The following is a 19990-nucleotide window of genomic DNA, read 5'->3' as shown; positions in this document are numbered from 1 at the left end:
CCTTGTTACCTTTCACTAGTAGGTCAGAGTGCGAGCTGGACCTTGTTACCTTTCACTAGTAGGTCAGAGTGGGAGCTGGACCTTGTTACCTTTCACTAGTAGGTCAGAGTGGGAGCTGGACCTTGTTACCTTTCACTAGTAGGTCAGAGTGCGAGCTGGACCTTGTTACCTTTCACTAGTAGGTGGAAGTCAGTTATAGGCATCCTTCTTCCATCTTCTGTCCTTTTATCTTCTCCCAAGTACTAACCAGGCCTGGCCCTGCTTAGCTTCCTTTTATCTTCTAATCCTGTTAATGTTGTTACACTGTTGGGTCAGGTTAACATTCTCTGAGCATAGGATCAACCTGTTGGGTTCTGATAAGCTAGGTGTTTGCCTCCTTTAGAACAGTTTCATGTGTGTTATTGCTTCCCCTTCTAGCAGTGTATCAGCATTTAGTATATTTTAATTTTGCCTTTCTTCCCCTGTTGTCCCTTAAGGTTTTATTACTTCTTGAGGGTTTTACTTTTTATAATAGTGATTTATTTGCATATATTTATCTGCAAGTGAGAGAGTAAGCATGCAAGAGAGCCCTTCCACCCCCTGGTTACTTCCCAAATGGGCACATCATACGGAGCTTCTCCTAGGTGTCCCACACGGGTGCAGGGCCCCTGGGCTGTGGACCATCCCCTATTGCTTTTTTAGGCCACAAGCAGGGAGCTGAGACATGAACTGGTGCTTGCAAGGTGAGGATTTCGCCATTGAGCCATCGTGCTGAGCCCAGGCTCTTAGAACTTCATTTGAATCCCTCCCATGGGTGATAGAACTAAAGTTCTTGGGCCATTTCTGCTTGTCCTCTGCCAAAGGTGTGCATTGTCAGGAAGGTAGATCAGAGGCTACATAGCTGAAAGTCAAACCGGGTACGCCAGTACATGACAAGTGGGTGTTCCAAGTGCTGCAGCAACGTCTTGCCCCTCGTTTTAGTGTTAAAACACTTCATGGATCTTTATATTTGCTTTGTTAGAGCTTTCCAAGTGCAGTAAATTATTGCCAATCTAGAGTAGATTCTGAAGAAGCAACAGTAGCTGTGCTTTTCTTTTGTAAGTGTTAGGTTTACCAGAGCCATTCCTCGAGATAGGGCTTTAGGGATGGGTGTTGTTGCCTTGTGTGTTATGCTGCTGCCTGAGATGCCAGCATCCCATATGCGGTGTGGTGTAAGTCCCAGCTGCTCTGCTTCCCGTCGAGCTCGCTGCTGCTGTGCTTCAGGAAGGCAGTGGAAAGGGTCCCAAGTTCTTGGGCTCTTGCACCCATGTGGGAGACTCAGATGGAACTCGTGGTTGTTGGCTTTGGCTCGGTCTGATTGGAACCATTCTGGACACTTGGAAAGTCGACCAGTGTGTGGACAGTCTCTCTCTTCTCTCTCTGCAACTCTGCCTTTCAAATAAACAGCAAATCATTAAGAAAAAAATTTCAGGTTATCTATGTAAATGAATGTATAGAAGTGATTACAGCACTGTGGCATAATAAAGCTACTACCTGAAATGCTGCATCTCATGGGAGTGTTAGTTTGTGTCCCAGCTGCTCCATTTCTCAAAAATTTATTTATTTGAAAGGCAACAAGCAAAGAGATACTGAGTTAAAACATCTTTTTTAAAAATTGGCTTACCAAAATATGTACGGAATTTCTTAGTGTGATTAAATACTAGAATAGCTATCCTTTCTTTTTATAATCTCATTTAGAGTATCACTCCTCTTAGAACAAGGCTATTTTTGATATATTCCTTGAAATATATCTATTCCTTGAAAATTTTTCTCTAAACTTATTCTCAGTTAAAGTTAAAAGATTTCATGGTATTTACATAATAGGATTGTTTCAGTGAAACTGCTATTGAAATTTGAAGTGAGTATGATTTTAAAAGCAGTTGTGTGCCTGAGTGGTGCCCGGATGACGGCTCTGTGCTTTGCTGACAGACCAAGTCTGTGCTGGAGATCGGGCTCTGCAGCAACAGGATGTTCTGCTACGCCGTCCTCGGGTCCATCATGGGCCAGCTGCTGGTCATCTACTTCCCGCCGCTGCAGAAGGTCTTCCAGACCGAGAGCCTGAGCATCCTGGGTAAATGCCGCGCGGCCTCTCGCGTGTGTCCTTAGCCTGCAAGTTTCACATTCTCTCCTTGTTCTAAAAATTTTTATTTTAAAGTAATGAAGTAAAAAAAACTAACAGATTTGATTGTATTTTTTCCTGTGGAAATGCTCAATTTCATCCTACTTCTAGGTTTTGTTTTCCTTTGCACCTTTTCTATAATAGACTCTCATTGTTACGAAATCAGCTTTGGTGATTCTAAAATACAGCAAAATTTTGTTTTTGAGGAATTGTAGTTTGTGACTTTTTAATAAGCTTTCCCGTGTTTTAAAAATTCAGTTGAAGCTCATTGAAAGCCAGACTGTTCTTCTGAAATTAAAATGTTAGTATAGTAATATTTTACTGTTATTATTTCTTACTCATTTTCACATTTTCATTTCATGAAATATAAGTCTGACCCTAAAAGCATAAATTTTATAAAGACTGTAGAAACCCTACATTATTGTTTTACAAACCATACATCAAATATATGCTGTATTACACTTCAAACCTGATTTCCCTATTCAAGTGAAAGGGATAATTGATTTGATTGGAATGCTGTCTGAAGTTTTTGAGTTTTTAAGTTAATATTGCTGTTTACAAAATTGATTTACGCAGCCTCACTGGTTTTTGCGCCAAGTTAAAATATCTTAAAATTGAGCAGTTGGATTTTGCCGTTTCGATTCCATATTCCCTTTTCATTGCGGACATTGGAAGCTCAGGGAGTCAGCTGCGGTTTTTCAGCAGCAGGTAGGAGTTAACCAGTGTAAACTGTTGTCAAATATGGGCCGTTTTCAGGCTTTGAGATGAAATGCATTGATATGAAATTTCAAAAGTTGAAATGGGCCTTCTCATTCATGGTAGTTCCTGCTTGAATCGTGCTTTTCAAAGGGGGCTGTGGTCACTGCTGAGTCAGGGTTCGGGCAAAGCAGTCAGAGAGCCTGGTCCCGGCTCTGGCTGCTGCGACTCGGGGACGCTGGCAGAGTTGTTTAATACCGTGACCTTTCCTCTGAAGTTGTAGCTGAGGGTGATTGTGCCCAGCTGGGGAATGGCTGTGAACAAGGTGTTTGAGACCGGGTGTGTTTCCTTTGCAGACCTTTTGTTTCTCGTGGGTCTCACCTCGTCCGTGTGCGTCGTGGCAGAGATCATAAAGAAGGTGGAACGGAGCCGGGAGAAGAGCCGGAAGCACACTGGCTCGACGCCGTCGTCCTTTCTGGAAGTATGATGCATATTGCATTCTTTATTTGCAAGCTAGGAATTGCAGTCTGAGGATCATTTAGAAGGGCAAATTCAAGAGGATACTGAAGATTTGAGAACTTTTTAACTTTTCATTGACTAAAATGAACTTTAATGTTAAAGACTTGATTTGAGACTTTAACCTGCTGGCAGTCCCAAATGAAATTATGCAACTTTGATAACATATTCTTTGATTTAAATTGGCTTTTGCAATTGAGTGGAACTTTATATAAAGCATATGGGCAATTACTTAATTAAAAAAAAAAAGGCAAAGCCTGAACCACATTTTCCGCACTTGAAGAGGTCTAACAGTATAAATACACTATCTATCTTAGATAGGATAAAGATTTTTTTTATTTTTGAATATTGTACTATTTATGGTGGTGGGGCTTTCTTACTAATGCACAATAAATTCAGTCATTTCAAAGTCATTCTTCTTGTTTTAGAAGATGTGCCATGTTTCAGCTACTGTATTTTCTTTCTCCTGTCATGTAAGCAGCTCCAATAACTTGTGCCCCCATTTTTGTATCGCACATTTTTTGCACAGGAAGTGACCACTGTCAAATCACTGTTTTGTTTCTTTTTGTGACTGAAAAGCCAATACTGCAATTTGAAGTAAATGTTTTCTTTTCTTAGTAAGTGTAAGTGGTTCTTTTTGTTTTTGTAGGCAAGAGTCTGGTCTAGGGGAATTGCAGGGCTGTCAGCAGGCCTTCCCGTTAGGGTAGCAGTATTTATAAATAACCATTTAGAGCTACACACATTGGAGATTGGGCTGGAATTTGTAACAAATTATTTTAATGCATCCTTGTCCTTTTTGAGTTAAATATAAATTACATACTTGTCATATTGTTTTGTCATTCCCTAACACAAATATTCAGCTATGTAGAGTTTTTTCCACATGTTTTCAGGTATATGTATTTTTTTCACAAGTGTAAGCTGCTAAAATTAAAGCACGCCAAACTCAAGCACGTGTTAGTTCGGGCAGCCGAGGGAGGCCCTGTGCTGGGCTGCTCCGTGGGTCACAGCCCCCTGGGCCTAGACTGCAGCACGCCCGGCTCCAGCCCTTCTCCTTTTCCTGCTACTTGTTGCCTACATCGTTGCTTCTCTTTTATTGGATATGCTGGAGAAATAGATGAATCTGTTTTGTGTAATGCCATCAGTTTTTATAAATAAAGAGGAGAATAAACCGCTCGTAAGCATTTATCCAGTAATAATCTGCAAGCGTTAGCACTGATATACTTTCATTGATAGAGACAATATTTATTGTTATTGTACCAGTGCAGGGCGCTGAGACATCAAGGCTGAGTAGCACTGTGCAGTGTTGTGTCTAGGTGGCACCTGGCAGGCACTGTGGCCCCCGCCTGCACTGGCCGCGTCTCACCCTGAATTCTGCGATGACTCTTGTGACATAGTCTGAGTGCATGTGAATCTTGTGCTTTGCAGTTTAGGTTTAGAGATTGACTCCTATGAAATAAATGTACCCATCCTTTTGTTTATTTTTTTAACCTGTAAAAATAAATGATTTCTTTTCATAAGTTAACGAGTTCCCACTTGGGGTGTTAGCATTAAAATTATCCATAAGGATTTTGAAGTCAGGGAAACTGCTTGATTAAAAAGGAGTTAAAGTTTATGTACAGACGCAGATTTCAGTTTTCTATAGAATGTCTTGGATGACCTACATATGTTAACTAAATATCTGTGTTTTTAATTGGCATCCTATTTGCTGATCCTGGAACTTGATAGTCTTCAGCAGCACTAATACATTTGGATTTTTTGCTTTTCAGCTACTAATGAAATTATTTACTAAATAATTCATATACAATTCTCAAATGCTTAAAAACTAGCCACAAATAAACAGGGCCAAGCGTGTCCTAGCAGATTTTGCTGGACATTGCAGACCCAAGAATGACACAATTTCCCTACCTCCCCCAAACGATATGGGTTTTACTTAATATTACTAAACACCTTTATGATGAGGACATGTCTTTATTATAGTTCTTACTCACGCAAGATACATCTGTTGCATTCATAGTCTTTCTAAATTTAAGTTCTGTCCTTTCCATGTAGTACCATGAGTGTCGGTTCTACTTAATATCTCAGATGAATTGGCGGCAAAGTATAAACAGGTTTAGGAACTTGGCCCTGTTTTCTGTTTCTGTCACATGACAGTTCATGTGCATCTTCCATATATGCCACACCCAGGAAGTTAGATGGAAGGGTCAGTTGTCTTTCCATTAGACATTCATTTAGTGCCTAGAGAGTGTTAGAAAGATGATGGTGTTCCTGCAATGCAAGGATAGCAGGAGACCAGTGTATCAACACATTGCTTCAAGAAAGGTGATGCTGAGCTCTGCACATTTGTCCAACAGGTGTACCTGTACTCAAGTTAGTAACAGCACATTTTACTTGAAGTTTCCCTTGACATTGGCATGTGAAATCTTTGAGTCCTTTCTTAAACTCGTGCAAATTGTTTTTATGTTTAAATTTTTTAAAAAAGATTTGTTTATTTGAAAGAGTGGTAGGGAAAGACGGTTCTTCCATTTGCTGGTTCACTCTCAAATACTTCAGCGTCCAGATCTGGGCAGAGCTGAAGCCAGGAGCCAGGAGCTTCATCTGCATCTGCCATGGAGCTGGCAAGGCCAAGCCCACTGGTTTGCCCAGCTCGTCAGCAGGGAGGTGGACCGCAGGTGTGGGATAAAAATGCTGATGTTGAAGTGGTGCCCTAACCCACTGAACTAACATGCCAGCCCCTACTTTTCATTTTTTTTTCTTTTTTTTTTAAGATTTATTTTATTTTTATTACAAAGTCAGATATACTGAGAGGAGGAGAGATAGAGAGGAAGTGGAACTGCCGGGATTAGAACCAGCAGCCATGTGGGGATCAAGGCGAGGACCTTAGCCACTAGGCCACGCTGCCAAGCCCTTCATTTTTTTTTCTAAAGCTCTATTTATTTGAAAGGCAGAGTTATATATAGAGGAGAGACATACAGAGAGACTTCTGTGCCCTGGTTGACTTGCCCATTGGCTGCAACAGTCAGGGTTAAGCCAAGCCCAAGCGAGGGGTTTCTTCTAGACCCTCTCACATGGGGGTGGGGACCTGGGCCAGCTTTGGCTTTCTCAGGCTTATTAGCAGAAGCTGGATTGAAAGTGGAGCAGCCAGGACTCCCAGCCAGTACCCATGGAAAGCCACTGTCAAAGGCAGTGACTCCATCCACTGTCCCACAGTGCCTGTGTTCCTGAGTGGTGATGCTGTTCTATTTGTGGACCCTTTGGATAGAAACTAAACATCTCAGCGTTGTGAGTGGCAAGTGCACACGTTGTGCCGAATGGTTTGTTTGGTGTTGTGGTATAGTAGATGACCTGCCTTTTGGGACTCCTGAATCCCGTATTGGAGGACTTGCTTGTGTCCTCCCTGGCTTCTGCTAACGCAGCCCATGGCCCAGCCTGGCAGCCCTGGAGGGCCTGGCTTCAGCCCGCCCGAGCTCTGCCTCTTGTGACCCTGTGGGGAGTGCGGCAGCTGCAGAAAGGCCTCCCTTCCTCTGCCTCGCTCTGTTCTGCCTTTCAAAGAAATGAAATATACTTTAGAAAAACTGTGCAAATCATGATGTATATCTTTTAAAAGCCCAGTTTTGACTCTTCTAACCTGAACTCAGACAGAATGTGTTTTGAATAGTTTTTGTTTTCAGTACTAATCTCTGTAACCACATTAAAAGCACATTTCTGTCAGTCTTCCCTGTGATAAGTATGCTGACGTACCCTGTGAGTATAGTCCAGTGGCAGTGCGCTGTGGCCACTGTCTGCCATGAAAATCATGTGCCTTGAATGAGCGCTCTCTCTCCTCCCTGTGCAGTGTGAGTAGGCTGGTGTGTCTTGTCCCTGGAGCGTTATGTAGGCCTGAGCCAAGTAGGCGAAGATGTAGAACATACATGTCTGAGAGGAGTGGCATAATTAGCGTCACGTGTAAGCAGCACTGAGTCAGCCACAGTAAGTTACAACTTAGGGTTTTCATCCATGTACCATTCTCACACTCATCTGGATAGTTTTACGACTGGTTGGGAGCTTATCCTGATACCCTGTAATGCTGGCCCCTGCTTGCACTTTCTGTTTTTAAGATTTATTTATTTTTAAAGATTCAATTTATTCATTTATTTATTTTTATTGTAAAGTCAGATATACAGAGAGGAAGATCTTCCATCTGCTAGTTTATTCCCCAAGTGGTCGCAACACCTAAAGCTCAGCCGATCTGAAGCCAGGAGCCTATTCCAGGTCTCCCACGTGGGTGCAGGGTCCCAAGGTTTTGGGCCGTCCTCGACTGCTTTCCCAAGGCACAGCAGGGAGCTGGATGGGAAGTGGGGATTTTGGGATTAGAACTGGTGCCCATATGGGATCCCAGCGCGTGCAAGGCAAGAACTTTAGACACTAGGCTACCATACCAGGCCCAAGATTTATTTATGTTTATACCAAAGGCAGATTTACACAGAGGAGAGACAGAAAGATCTTCCATCTGCTTGTTCACTTCACAAATGGCTGCAAAGGCTGAGCCAATCCAAAGCCAAGAGCCAGAAGCCTCGTCTGGATCTCCCATGTGGGTGCAGGGTCCCAAGGCTCTGGGCCACCCTATTCTGCTTTCCCAGGCCACAGGCCTGGAGCTGGGTGGGAAGTACTGCAGCTGGGATACAAATGAGCAACCATATGGAATCCCTGTGCTTGCAGGGGAGGGTTGGCCAGTTGAGCCAGCATGCTGGTTTTCTAAGTGTCTTTCTATAGGAAGTGATGGGGACGATGCATGAAGCACTAGCAGTGTTACAAGGCGGGGGAATGGTTTGTTTTAATCCTCCTCCACTGATACACATGGGGCTATTTTGGGGTTGCCAGACTAGCATTCAGAGAAAATCTCAGCTCAGAGGAATCTGTTGCCTGGTTTTGTAAATAAAATTTTATATAAACAGCTGTGCATTTTTGTTTAGATACTGTTTATTGCTGCTTTCATGCTGTAACAACAAAAGTAAGCCATTGGAATAGGACCATAAAATGTGAACTATTATCTGGTTTTTCAGAAAGTTTGCCTAACCATCTAGATATTCAGAAAGAGCAAAATCATACACTGCTTCCAGCTCTGGAAAGTTCCATCATTCCAGCTTCCTGGAAACCAGCTCATCTCGGGTAGATGCATATGGCAGCAGATCTGATCCATGCGGTGCCCGAGGCCCCGTAAGGCTTCCCCTGGAGAAGGCGTGTCCGCTGGACTGAGAGCCCCAGCCGTAGGGCAGACAGGCCACGTGTCAGTCCAGCCCTCCCCCCGGCTCGTGCGTTCTCTGCCATCCTGTTGTTTCAGTACTGCTGGGACAGTCACAGACACTTCAAGGTCCAAGTGGTTTAGACCATCATTTCAGCTTTATGAATCTCACTTTACAGACAGGACAACTGAGACACAGTCATTGATTAATTTATGCCCAAAAGGAGGAGGAGAATTCTAAAGCCTCAGTATTTGTTTAGCAGTTGTATCTTCTATAACTCTAAGATACTTCAATTACAAAATATGTAGTCACTTTGAATGCTTTTACGATTGGCATGGAAGACCTTGTAGAGGTGATTGTTTGCAGACTCAATTTGATGATGAAGGCCCAGATGCCAGAAAGAAAATTCCCACAGCCTTCGAGTGTAGTTCTTGACCAGATATCATAGCCCGTGGCTGGCATTACAGTGAGCGAGTGTCTCTGTACAAGTTTACTCACAACAGGCTCATCGTGATCGTCCAGACTTCCTTTTGTTACTGGAACTGCTCATTGAAAAATCTATTTCCATGGCCTCAGGTGAGAGATTTCATGTGCTAGAACTCAATCATAAAGAGCAAGACCTGCAAGACTGGTGAAACAGGAGACGTATTTTAGAAAGGGGATGTATAACATTCTGCTCCTACGGAGATAATTCCACTGCCGCCCCCTACCCCCACCCCCCGTTTTATTTCCATCTCTTGAAGCCGGGTCTGAGATTTCTGACTTAAGTTCTCATTCCTTATTGTAGCGTTCAGTTTGCATTGCCCATTTTGCACCCCCCAAAAAAAAGTTGCAGAATAACTCTTACTATTTTATTGAGTGTTGGTTCCCCAAGCATGGCTTTTGGGTGCTAGGTGCTGAGTCACTGGGTGGTGGTGACTGCTCTGTGCAGGCCTGTGACCACCTGTGACCCGACTGGGCTGGTCCCTGGATCTGAATGCTTTGCTGACAATGGCTAGAGGAAGGACCCTGCTTTCTTACTAAGGCTGAAGGAGGATCCTTGTAATGAAGGGAAAAAACGGTGGAGATTATTCAGTTAACATTGAGTTAAATACCGCCCAGTATGCCTGCCACACCCGTTATTTCTGAGTGGGAGTGAATGGTTTCCATATCAGATAGTTTGAAAAGCAGTGTTGATGAGAAACCAGGAGTCAGTACGTTGATGTTGTATCACTTCCCCACGAGCTCCCGTCTCCAAGAACTAAAGAAAAGAGGATTTTGGTAAAAGATGCTTATTACCCTCATTAGATCTGGTGTTGGGATAAAAAGTAGACACGTGTGTGTCTGTCTGTCTGAAAGATTTGTTTTAGATACAAACCATCAGGATGGAGATCTCTGATCTGCTTCTTCATGCCCTGGATGAGCATAAGGGCCAGGGCAAAACCAGGCTGAACCGGGAGCTTCCTCCAGGGTGGCAGGGGCCCAAGAGCTTGGGTCAGAAGTGGAGGAGCTGAGGCAGGAAGTGGCACCTATGTGGCATGCCAGTGTCTGCTGGCAGTGACCTCACCCAGTGGACTGGCCTTGTTGTTTTCTTGGTCCTGGCGGTGAGCAGCCAGATTTTTGGAGACATAAAGAACCACTTCACTGAGAAACCCAGTGTGCGCCTCACATAATCAACTTATTTTAGGAACTCTTAATTGAGGAGCAAGTGGCCTTCTGGTTTTCACTGTGTAGACAGCTAGGGCCAGTTAACACTGGGAGGCACGTGTTTGACACTGGCTAATGCCAGGCTCGCTCCTCTGCTCTGAGTATTTCCACCTTCTAGAAAGGTGGAAAGCACCGTCGTTTTGGTTTTAGGAATGAGACATAATCCTGTTAGTACCGATGAGGGACATCTGGAGAGAATAAAGCAGCAAGAACAGTTGGTGTGAATTTCAGTAAAATGAGGGTTGGAACACACTTTCAAATCTTGCCCACGTGTATTCAATTCCACTTGTTTTGTAATTTCACACTCTATTTGGAACTGGCCAGCACCTGCACAACTCTAGTGGTATTTGTACGTTTACTAAAACACACGCTAGTACTTCCAAAGCAGTGCCTTCCAAACCTTTTTGGTTTGAATGTAAGATGTACATTTTATAATATATGTGTGCCTACTAATTTAAATTTTAAAAATGCTGGTCACAGCTCTAACTGCCTTTTACCCCACTGAGAAGGCATGGGCTCTCACAGGAGAGAAGGGTTGGGCTCAGGCGTGGGTCTCTAGGTCGGTAGCTGAGGAGGGATTTACCTTGCTGGAGCTGTCACCCTGTCTTGGCTTCTTTAAAACTGAGAGCACAGCCCGAGTCCTCCTCGGCTCTGTGAGCTCACTCGGTTCCTCCCAAGCACCCTGGCACCTGCATTTCAGACCACAAACTTCATACTCAAGTATGAAGAGAAAGTAGTTTTAAAGTTTTTTTTTTTTAAATGAAAATCAGGTTAGTGAAGTTTTTGAAGTAGAACTTGTATTTGTCAGGCACAGCCTGGTCAGTCACTGCAGGTTGTTCCCCTCAGTTTCTGCAGTTTAAAGGTTTTAGATGACTATTTGCTTTCTGAAGTACAAACATGCTTCTGCTCGTGCTTAAAAATGGAAGTCAGGCTGTATTTATTAAAAACAAAGTACAAATTATCTTGGAATTGAAACACTACCTGTTTACTCCAGTAGGTTAGTCCTAAAAAGCGGTGAGAAACGTGAAGTCCCAAGTGTGTCTCCTTTGCTGCAGACTGCGTTTATTCAGGCTCGGAGGCCTCAGTCTGTCCCTCCGGGTTTTCAGCCATTAACAGCCCAAACCGATTGCTTCCCCGCCAGCGGCCCGTGCTGCCGGGGGTGGCTTCCACCCGGTTCTTGGAGCGGCTGGCCCCCTGTTTCTTCCGCTTCTTCTTTTTTGAATTTGACTGAGTCTTTGGGAGGAGTAACTCAGCAGGAGCACAGTGCTTGGTGGCATTGAACAGATGTTCGTACAGTTGCTTCACCTCAGGGCACAGGCTCAGGAGACCGTCTACAGAGGCCGAGGCCAGCAGCTGGCGGCAGAGTCCATGCACCAGGCTGCCACAGTACAGTCTGTCCAGTGGGAGGAAAAAGCATTTTGTTCAAGTATCAGTTCAGGGCAACAGGACGTCGTCAAGAAATGTGCCTCCACAGCAGCTCTTGCTGGTCCTATGGAATTACTACAACACTGAACACCGCTTTGCTCCTTGAAGGAACAAACGGTGGCATTTTAAGGAGGATTACTTCTTAGCTGGTGATATTAAACACTGGTACTCGGCAAACTAGGAGATGCTTACTGCTTTTGCAATCAGCCTCAAGTTGAGTAAGCTTCTCTCAAACTGAGAGTTTTGCATGACCTTGGGAAATGACACAACTTGCTAAAATATCAGAACACTTAACAGTGTCATTGGCAAGGTCATTCACGTGGACGACCCCCCGCCCCACGGCTGACTGTATTAACCGCAGTGTCCGGATTTAATGTAAACGCCCTACAGCAGAGCTGATGGAGTCTGGTACTCAGAGTCTAATCAGCGTGGACGATCATGTTTTAAAGCCTGGCTATTTGGACTTGCAAGCACATTTCCTTCTATTCAGATCACTATTATGGGAACTCTCTGGCCTCACTGTTCTGTCTTGGAGGAATCTGTGCTAGTTAGAGAGCTCGCAGGAAAGAATGACCCTGACTGACAGGAATTAGCCAGCTAATAAATCCGGGAGGATGGGGCTGAGCTGGCAGTCAGGAGGCTGAGACATGTAAGGGCATTTCTTAAGGTTTGGATTAACTGAAAAAATAAATTGGATTAACTTTTTAAAATGAATTAAATAAAAAAATAAATGAATTAAATTGGATTTCTATGAATTGAATTGGATTAACTCTAAAAATGAATTAAAGACAAAAAAATCAACATGTTTATTTTGATGCACAAAAACCAAATTTCGCAATCCATGCATAAGAGGGATGTAATGTTTTTGAAAAGTATGTATTAGGAAAAACATGAATCGATTCAAAAAAGTTAATTGGAAAAACTGATTACCAATCATGGAGACATTCTTCAGGAATTTAGAGATAATTTTGTATTTGCCAGTTTCCAGCTCTTCAGCTGTGTCCATAGCCACAGATGAGTTACACTGAGATGAACTTTTGAAAGTGAACTCTTGCTTTAAATGTAAGTGAACGTGTTTGCTTGCATGTGCTTACCGAGTTAGGTCTGGCTCTGGGAGAGGCGAGGACAGCAGCTGGTTGAGATACACCCCCATCTGGAGACAGCACTGCCACTGACAGAAGACGTGAGCCGTGTCTAGATCCAGTCCCGGGCCCGGCCGCACCTGCTCCTTCAGGCTCTGCAGCTCTGCGCGCAGCCTCCTAGCGCCAGCCTGCTGCAGCTGCTGCTCACCTAGAGAAACCACCCACAGGCACTGTGTCCTGAAAGACCACTCCCAGCTGGCATCTTCCTCCACAGTAGAACAGATTCCACCAAGAAGAAAATTAGTTTAAAGACACAGAAATGTTTTTCTTCTGATTTCATAAATGCCTTGCTGAACACACTGAATCTTTATACTGAAATGCCTTTTTTTTATGATGATCTTTGTGCAACCCCAAGTCATTTTTTTTCCTTGAAGTAAGATCTCTTGCCCTGATCCATTAACTTTGAACATGTCTGCATGTGACTTCTCCAAACTCTAATTCTGTGTCTATGGAAAATACAAACGACTATTAAATCTCATTCTCTCTACTCTTCTCTCTCGCTGAGCTTCCTTTCCGGGGCTCCCTGTGCTGCGGTGTGCTTGTGTTACAGCAGCAATGTGAAGCACATTTGATAACCTGTTTTACGAGAGGAAAATCAAAGCATGACTCAGCATGTGACGAGTCTGCCTGTTTACTTGGTGGAGAACAAAGGACCAGGAGCAACAAAGCTGGCTATTCTAGAATGTTCCACGTGCTCGGCTCTAGGTTTCCATAGGTTTGTTTGAGCACGGTGCACAAAATAGCATCTGGACCAACTTCTAAATGAAAAAAGATAAATAAATGAGGCCCACCTTTCACCAGTTAGCAAGCAGCAAGGCACTTAAGCCTGCCCGGGAACTGGGACCACATTTCCTAAAAGAAGAGAAACACCCTTGACATGCTTTTTCTGTTGGACTGGAGTAAAAACTCTCTAGGCTTTGGCTCTGAAGGGTTTTTTATCATCCAGTGAGGGGAGATGTGTCCTTCAAGCAGTACGGTTCCTTGCACCATGGCAGTGGGCTTTGTGACCATTACTGTCGGATCCGAGCCATCATGCTTGGGGTGTCTGGAACCTACACCGTGTGCCCATCTGTGCCTTCAGGAAAACCAGCTGCACAGGAACCTTGGCCAGAGAACCTTCTGTGTCCTGCTGCTATGCATTAGCCACTGGTGGCTACCAAATTTCATAGTACTGCCAGAGAGGGTGACAACCTTCTATGTTCAGTGTTAACATGGGGGTCTTCAAAAACTTGATGGAGGGGCCAGTGCTGTGGTATAGTGGGGTCAGCATCCAATATGGGCACTGGTTGGAGACTGGCTGCTCCACTGTAATCCAGCTCCTTGCTTGTGGCCTGGGAAAGCGGCAGAGGACGGCCCTTGGGACCCTGCACCCACGTGAGGAGACCTGGAGGGAGCCTCAGGCTGGAGACTGGGTGAGCTTCAGCTGTTGAGGCCATTTGGAGAGTGAGCCAGTGCATGGGAAGAACTTGTGTCTCTTTCTCTGTAACTCTGCCTTTCAGGCCTTTTGGCAAAAAGTTTGTGGAATGCAGCCTGCAATGTCTAACTCCTCTGTCCTATGGCCCTGGCATGCTGTGTGGGTGCTGGTTCATGCCTTGGCTGCTCCAATTCTGAACCAGCTCTCTGGTTACAGCCTGGAAAAGCAGCAGAGGATGGCTTAAGTCCTTGGGACCCCAAGTGGGAGACCCAGAGGAGGCTCGTGGCTTCGGATCAGCTCAGCGCTGGCCACAGTGGCCATTCAGGGAGTGAACCAGCACATGGGACACTTCCTCTCGTCTGCCTCTAAAGTAAAAAAAAAAATCATGGAAAATGCATTATGAAAACATGCATGGCTTTCAAAAACTTTGGCACATAAATATCTTTCCAGTTTCATGGATTTTTTTAAGTCCCCTGGTTTCTTACTCATAATCATTTTTATTTTTTAAAGACTTAATTATTTGAAAGCTAGAGGGAGAGAGACAGATCTTCCATTTGCTGGTTCACTCTGCAAATGACTGCAGTGGCCAGGGCCGTGCCAGGGGCTTCATCTGGGTCATCCACAGGGTGCTGGATTGGAAGCAGAGCAGCCAGGACACAAACTGACACCCATATAAGATGCCAACATCACAGATGGCAGCTTGGCGTGCTGTGCTGTAGCACAGGCCCAGCAGAGAATATCCCGAGAACTCAAGTGTCCCAAAACTTTCACATTTATTTCACCTGGTATTTAAAGAAGCTTCTAGGAGAAGCTCTTTCTACTACTACTCTGTATAATGAGTGAGCATCACAGCAGAGAGGAAGATTAGACAACAGCACACGCATGAATATTTAGTGTGGTTCTAGGCATTCTGAAGGCAGGCTTCAGGCCGATGTTAAATGCATTTCCTGCTGCTGCTGTATCAGTGATGGGGCAGAGGAGGTGGACTGTAACTGTAGCTCCCAGTACCCGGGGCACACGTCAGAAAGCAGAAGGCTCCCCAGCACAGGCACGACGCGGCAGTGCCATCACTGCTGTGACTGCAGTCACGCCCCCGGCGCTGAGCCTAGCACACAGCAGGGTTCCAAAAAACCTACCAAGGAATGATGGGAACAGAGAACCAAGTAACATGTGAAAGAAGCTCCTGGCATTTGCCCGTACCTACCCGGGCTGTTGATGATGGCATGCAGGGGTCCCATCAGCATGCCCAGCAGTAAGGCTTGCAGGTGATGCAGCCTCACCTTGGCCTCCGAGTGCTGCAGCCAGTAGCAGCTGACAGCAATGGGCAACTTGAGGGCCGCAGGGATCGGCTCCAGGACCGTCTGTTTCACCTTCAGGGTTTCCAACAGGAGCGTCTGTCGCCTGGCCAGCGAGAGCTGAAAACACCAAACCATGCACGTTACCCGAAAGGATGCCTCGTCTCCCCGCCTCGCGCGAGGGGACTTCACGCAGTGATGCCGCTGCTGGTAATCCCCAGAAGACGAGCTTTGGGTTTGGTCTTTAACCATTACTTTTACCTCTCAGGCAAGTCTATGTTAAGAGTGTTACACTGTTGTTCTGTTTATTTGAGGTTCACTGGGATTCCTTAAAATGCTGTTTTGAAAATTTTATCCAAGCATTTGAAAACGTTAATGCCTAGATGGCTGGTTTCTGGCACTTGATTTTGTGAGGCGAGGTGATGGTCCTCTGCAGCTCTCAGGATTAGAGACGCAGCTTCACTTGTACACATCTAAGCAGTGTGTCATTTCTCTGAGCCCGTGGTCACTGATCACAGCAGTAGATGGCACCGAAGTAGAGCTTTGCTGTTAGCGGAAACACAGCCCAAGTTCTGGAACACACCCTAAGCTCAAATCTGGCCCTCCTTCCTGGGACAGCCCTGGGCAGGTCTGGTCATCTGGGTCATGGGCATTACTTGAGTTGCACGAAACAGTCCAACCAATCCTTCAACCTCCTGCACTGCCAGCCTTCAGCACCAGTGGGCTTCATCCCACGTGGTGGCGGCTCTTCCTTCTTCCAGTGGCGGCTGCCAGCGAGTCACAGAGGCTCCGGAGCCCCAGGACTGTTAGGGTTCACCTGAGCACTGCTCTGGCCATCCCAACTGCCATAACCCCAAAAGGAACCCCCAGCCCACGTGGCGATCGTGGGAGCTAAATGAGAGACATAAAGTTGCTTTCATAACAGCTAGCACGGGGCCAACTCGTTATTACTGTGTGATGCTAAGAACCACTTGTGTTTGCTTTGGTATTTGGAACCACACTTGCACCTGGTCCCGTTCAGGATCATCACGGGTGAATTCAGAGCCCTGAAGCGAATACAGGATTGATTCTTGCCAAGGGAAAGCAGAATGACAGAGCTCGGAGAACTAGAATTGCACTCTGCTTCGAATGCAGCTAGGAATGCTTGCGTCACCTCTGCTCGGCAAGGGCACTGGGCAAGGGCACTCGTTCAGCTGGATTTCCACACCGCAACACACACAGACACACACGTGCACACACACCCCAGTTCTGGTAGCCTGTAGATCGAAGTGTGAAAGGCAAAAGGCATTCTCTTGGTCTTGCAGTAGCAATAACTCTTCAGTAGGTTACGAAAGTGCTAACCACAACAAGTTGAAATGAGTACACTCATCGTAACCTCTGCTCAGCAGAAGACAGTAGGACATAAAAAGACAAAATCAGCAGACAGCTCACAGTATGTTATTTGACCAGGGACCTGACTATAGAAGTACACAGACATACAGAACCCACAGAAAAGGGCAAACGGTTTTGAAAAACTTCACAGAATGTCCAAATGGGCGTTCAGAATGGAAAGGATGTTCAAAGAACTGCAGGCTCCCCGCTGTGACGCTGAGCCGCTGGGACCCCAGAACAGCGGCCAGGGCCTTCTGGGGCCTCTCCTTGGCAGCTCATCTGGCCACATCTGGCCACACATCCCATAAGCTGACCACGTGCACAGCCCATGACCCAGCAGTGCCACTCAGCTCACACAAGGACACTTCAAAAAGCTGGTGGAAAAATTGGATTGAAAAATACTTAGTGCAAAAAGTTTGAGATCCCTGCATAGCTTTTTCATACTACGCATTTCCAAATGCTTTTTGAGGACGGTCCCTGTGTGTGCGCGCACGCGTGTGTGTGTATGTATGTGTAACAGATGTGTCCACGGGTGCATGAATGATGTGTACAAGGATGTTTGCAGCAGTATGTGCGGTACCCCAAACCAGAAGCCAGCCTAAATGCCTCAACACTGCAAGATGAAAAGCTCACTCCAGTATATGATGTTAACAGCAGTGAGAAAGAAATGAACTACAACTCAGCAGCAGTCCGCAGGAACTATCCACACGGGAGATTTAAAAAGCCACATGGCAGAAGCGTTTATCCAGTCTAAACTGAGTCCAGACTACGTCACTAAGAGGTCAGGACCCGGTTAAATCCTTGCCTTGCAAGCACTGGGATCCCATATAGGCACTGGTTTGTATCTGCTGCTTCACCTCCCCTCCAGCTCCCTGCTTGTGGCCTGGGAAAGCAGTGGAGGACGGCCCATGGCCTTGGGACCTGCACCTGCGGGGGGAGACCTGGAAGAAGCTCCTGGCTTCAGATCAGTGCAGCTCCAGCTGTTGCAGCCACTTGGGGAGTGAATCAGCAGATAGAAGATCTCCCTCTCTGTCTCTGCTTTCTCTGTAAATCTGCCTTTCCAATAAAAATAAATCTTAAAAAAATTTTTTTAAAATAAAAACATTTTTTAAAAAAAGTACTTTGTAAGCTGTAAAGGGCTGTACCGTAATCTTAATAGAAGTACCTACCTCGGTCAACGTGCTTAAGTCAGGGTGACCCTTGAGCAGTTCTACTGCCTCGACCACCGACGTCTTGATGTTCTTCTGGATCCTTTCCACTTCCCTGAAGGCTGGCGGCCGAGGAGGCAAAGCCTGGCACGGTGTGTTCCCCGGATGCAGGGAGGCGTGGAGAAGCAGCCCATAGATGGTCTGGCGGATGGGCTGGGAGACCCTGTGGGCATTTGGCTGCTGCATGTTCTCCACCTGCGTCTGCAGGATGGTCCGTCGCAGCACGAGGGCGTCACTAATGAAAGGGGACAGCTGGCCTTTGGCCAGAGCCACGAGGACCCATCCCGGTAAGCCCAGGTTCGCGGCGTCTGGACAGACGTAGGTGCCGCCCTGGAAGAAGTCATGCAGCCTCCCCGGGGACTGCTGGTACTCCTCCATGGCGCAGCACAGGAGCTCCTTCACACTGTCCCGGGCCTTTTTGGGGAGATAGTTCAGAACATGGTCTAGGGCTTCGCTGGGGTCCGCAAAAGGAGCCAACCAGTTGAGCAGGCCCAGGACGCGGCAGTGTCTCCTGCCCTTGGCCGGGCCCACGGAGAGGCGGGCTTTACTGAGGAACGTCTCCACGATGGGCAGGTTGACGTGGTCGTTTCCACACAGCACCGCAAAGAGAGGCAGCAGGGTTTTATTCATATTGCCGAAGTGGCGGCAGAAAGCCTCGAGGGAGAAGCACTTGGCGGGGATGTAGCGGCTTTCCGTGGCCTTGTCAGTGCTGGTACTCCTCCACTGGAAGCTGTTCAATGGGCAAAACCCAGTGTTGAGGTCGAAGATGCAGAAGTCACTGTCCGACGACAAGACGGGGCAGTTCCAGTGGTTGGCCAGCGTCATGATGTCCCGATCGGCTTCGGAAAAGCACTGAACAAAACGCACGCGAAGCCTCACCAGCACCTGTAAGAACACTTCCCGGGCGAGCAAGGGGCACACGTGCCCACCCCTGCCGACGGCAAGCGAATGCGCCATCTGAATCTTCTCTCGCGCCCTGTCCTTTAACGTCGTGAGCTTCTTGTCTGAGATGTCACATCCTCCGTCTAATACGACATATGGGCAGATGTTGCAGGCAGACAGCGATGCGAAGAAGCTTTGTACGACCTCTGTGAAAGCATCGTAGTCACCCCCGTACCGCAGCTCCAAATCCGAGTTGAAACAGAGTCGGTGGAAGAGAGCATAGCCGTCAATAACGATCTTCGTGTCCCGCAACTTCAAATCCGTGAAGAATTCACAACTGTGATCTTCCACGAAGCTCATCAGCCCGCGGATCCCCATGGTGGTCCTCGGCAGAGCTGCCTGCTGAGTAAAGCAACGGGAGGTGTTTTCAGCGGCTGCACGATTGCTGCAGCTCCACCAACAGCAAAATGTTCACAAGGGCTCTTTGCTAGACCATGTGCGGTGTCGCTATCCGATTTGGGGGGGGGAGTGAGTGTGGGGGGGAAAGGCAGATTTACAGAGAGAAGATCTTCCATCCGCAGGTCTACTCCTCAGTGGCCAAGACGGCCAGGGCTAGTCTGGTTCTAACCTGGGAGCCAGGAGCCTCCTCTGGGCCTCCCACTTGGATGCAGGGTCTCAACGATTTGCTACTGCTTTTCCAGGCCATAAGCAGGGAGCTGGATTGGAAGCGGAGTGGCCGGGACACGAACTGACACCCATATAAGGTGCCGGCCCCACGGGGTGAAGGACCAGTCCCAGTACCTGAATTCTTACCTAGATGCTCAGGCAACACCGACCAAATGCTTTTCCGTTGTCTTTGGCTTTCTTCATGAGTCACAAGGTCAAACGCAATGGTTTCATGGGTTCTGGTCTTTGCATAGAGGCTGCTGTGGGACCTAAGGGGAAACCCATGCATTACTGACACCACACAACAGCTACAGGAACTTGTAATACTTAACA

The 19990-nt window shown here is 46.4% G+C and overlaps 2 protein-coding genes across 6 annotated transcripts in view; one reads left to right on the top strand and one right to left on the bottom strand.

Moving 5' to 3' along the window:
- Window positions 1-13299, top strand: part of ATP2C1 (ATPase secretory pathway Ca2+ transporting 1) — a 97229-nt gene extending 83930 nt beyond the window's left edge. For 2 of the 3 annotated variants that reach the window (XM_058657102.1, XM_058657103.1), the window contains 3 exons: window positions 1948-2089; window positions 3190-3314; window positions 12782-13299. In XM_058657102.1, the coding sequence (XP_058513085.1) occupies window positions 1948-2089; window positions 3190-3314; window positions 12782-12877 (363 nt within the window). In that variant the 3' untranslated portion in view covers window positions 12878-13299. Of the gene's footprint in view, window positions 1-1947; window positions 2090-3189; window positions 3967-12781 lie in introns of those variants that run through there. The other variant, XM_058657104.1, reaches the window with a different exon arrangement.
- ASTE1 (asteroid homolog 1) lies at window positions 9063-19473 on the bottom strand. 3 transcript variants are annotated; one of them, XM_058657111.1, is made up of 3 exons: window positions 18071-19473; window positions 15440-15650; window positions 9063-9188 (listed from the first exon to the last, which is right to left on the bottom strand). In XM_058657111.1, the coding sequence occupies exons 1-3, from the start codon at window positions 19367-19369 to the stop codon at window positions 9169-9171; spliced, it is 1530 nt and encodes a 509-aa protein (XP_058513094.1). In that variant the 5' UTR covers window positions 19370-19473; the 3' UTR covers window positions 9063-9168. The 3 variants fall into 3 exon arrangements, with proteins under 3 accessions (XP_058513094.1, XP_058513093.1, XP_058513092.1); XM_058657110.1 differs by lacking the exon at window positions 9063-9188 and adding an exon at window positions 13361-13673; XM_058657109.1 differs by lacking the exon at window positions 9063-9188 and adding an exon at window positions 14316-14452.
- Between the last annotated feature and the right edge of the window lie 517 nt (window positions 19474-19990).

This window comes from Ochotona princeps, chromosome 30, assembly GCF_030435755.1.
Source record: "Ochotona princeps isolate mOchPri1 chromosome 30, mOchPri1.hap1, whole genome shotgun sequence".
NCBI classification, from domain to species: Eukaryota; Metazoa; Chordata; class Mammalia; order Lagomorpha; family Ochotonidae; genus Ochotona; species Ochotona princeps.
The sequence above is the reverse complement of the archived record's forward strand: the minus strand, read 5'-3'. Positions and strand labels throughout refer to the sequence as shown.

Coding starts and splice junctions, on each gene's coding strand:
- ASTE1 (XM_058657109.1), bottom strand. CDS start 19,369: ATGGGGATCCGCGGGCTGATGAGCTTCGTGGAAGATCACAGTTGTGAA. Junction 15,651..18,070: donor ACTTAAGCACGTTGACCGAG/GTAGGTACTTCT, acceptor TGGTGTTTTCAG/CTCTCGCTGGCCAGGCGACA. Junction 14,453..15,439: donor TGCCATCATCAACAGCCCGG/GTAGGTACGGGC, acceptor CTGCTTTTCCAG/GCTGTAACCAGAGAGCTGGT.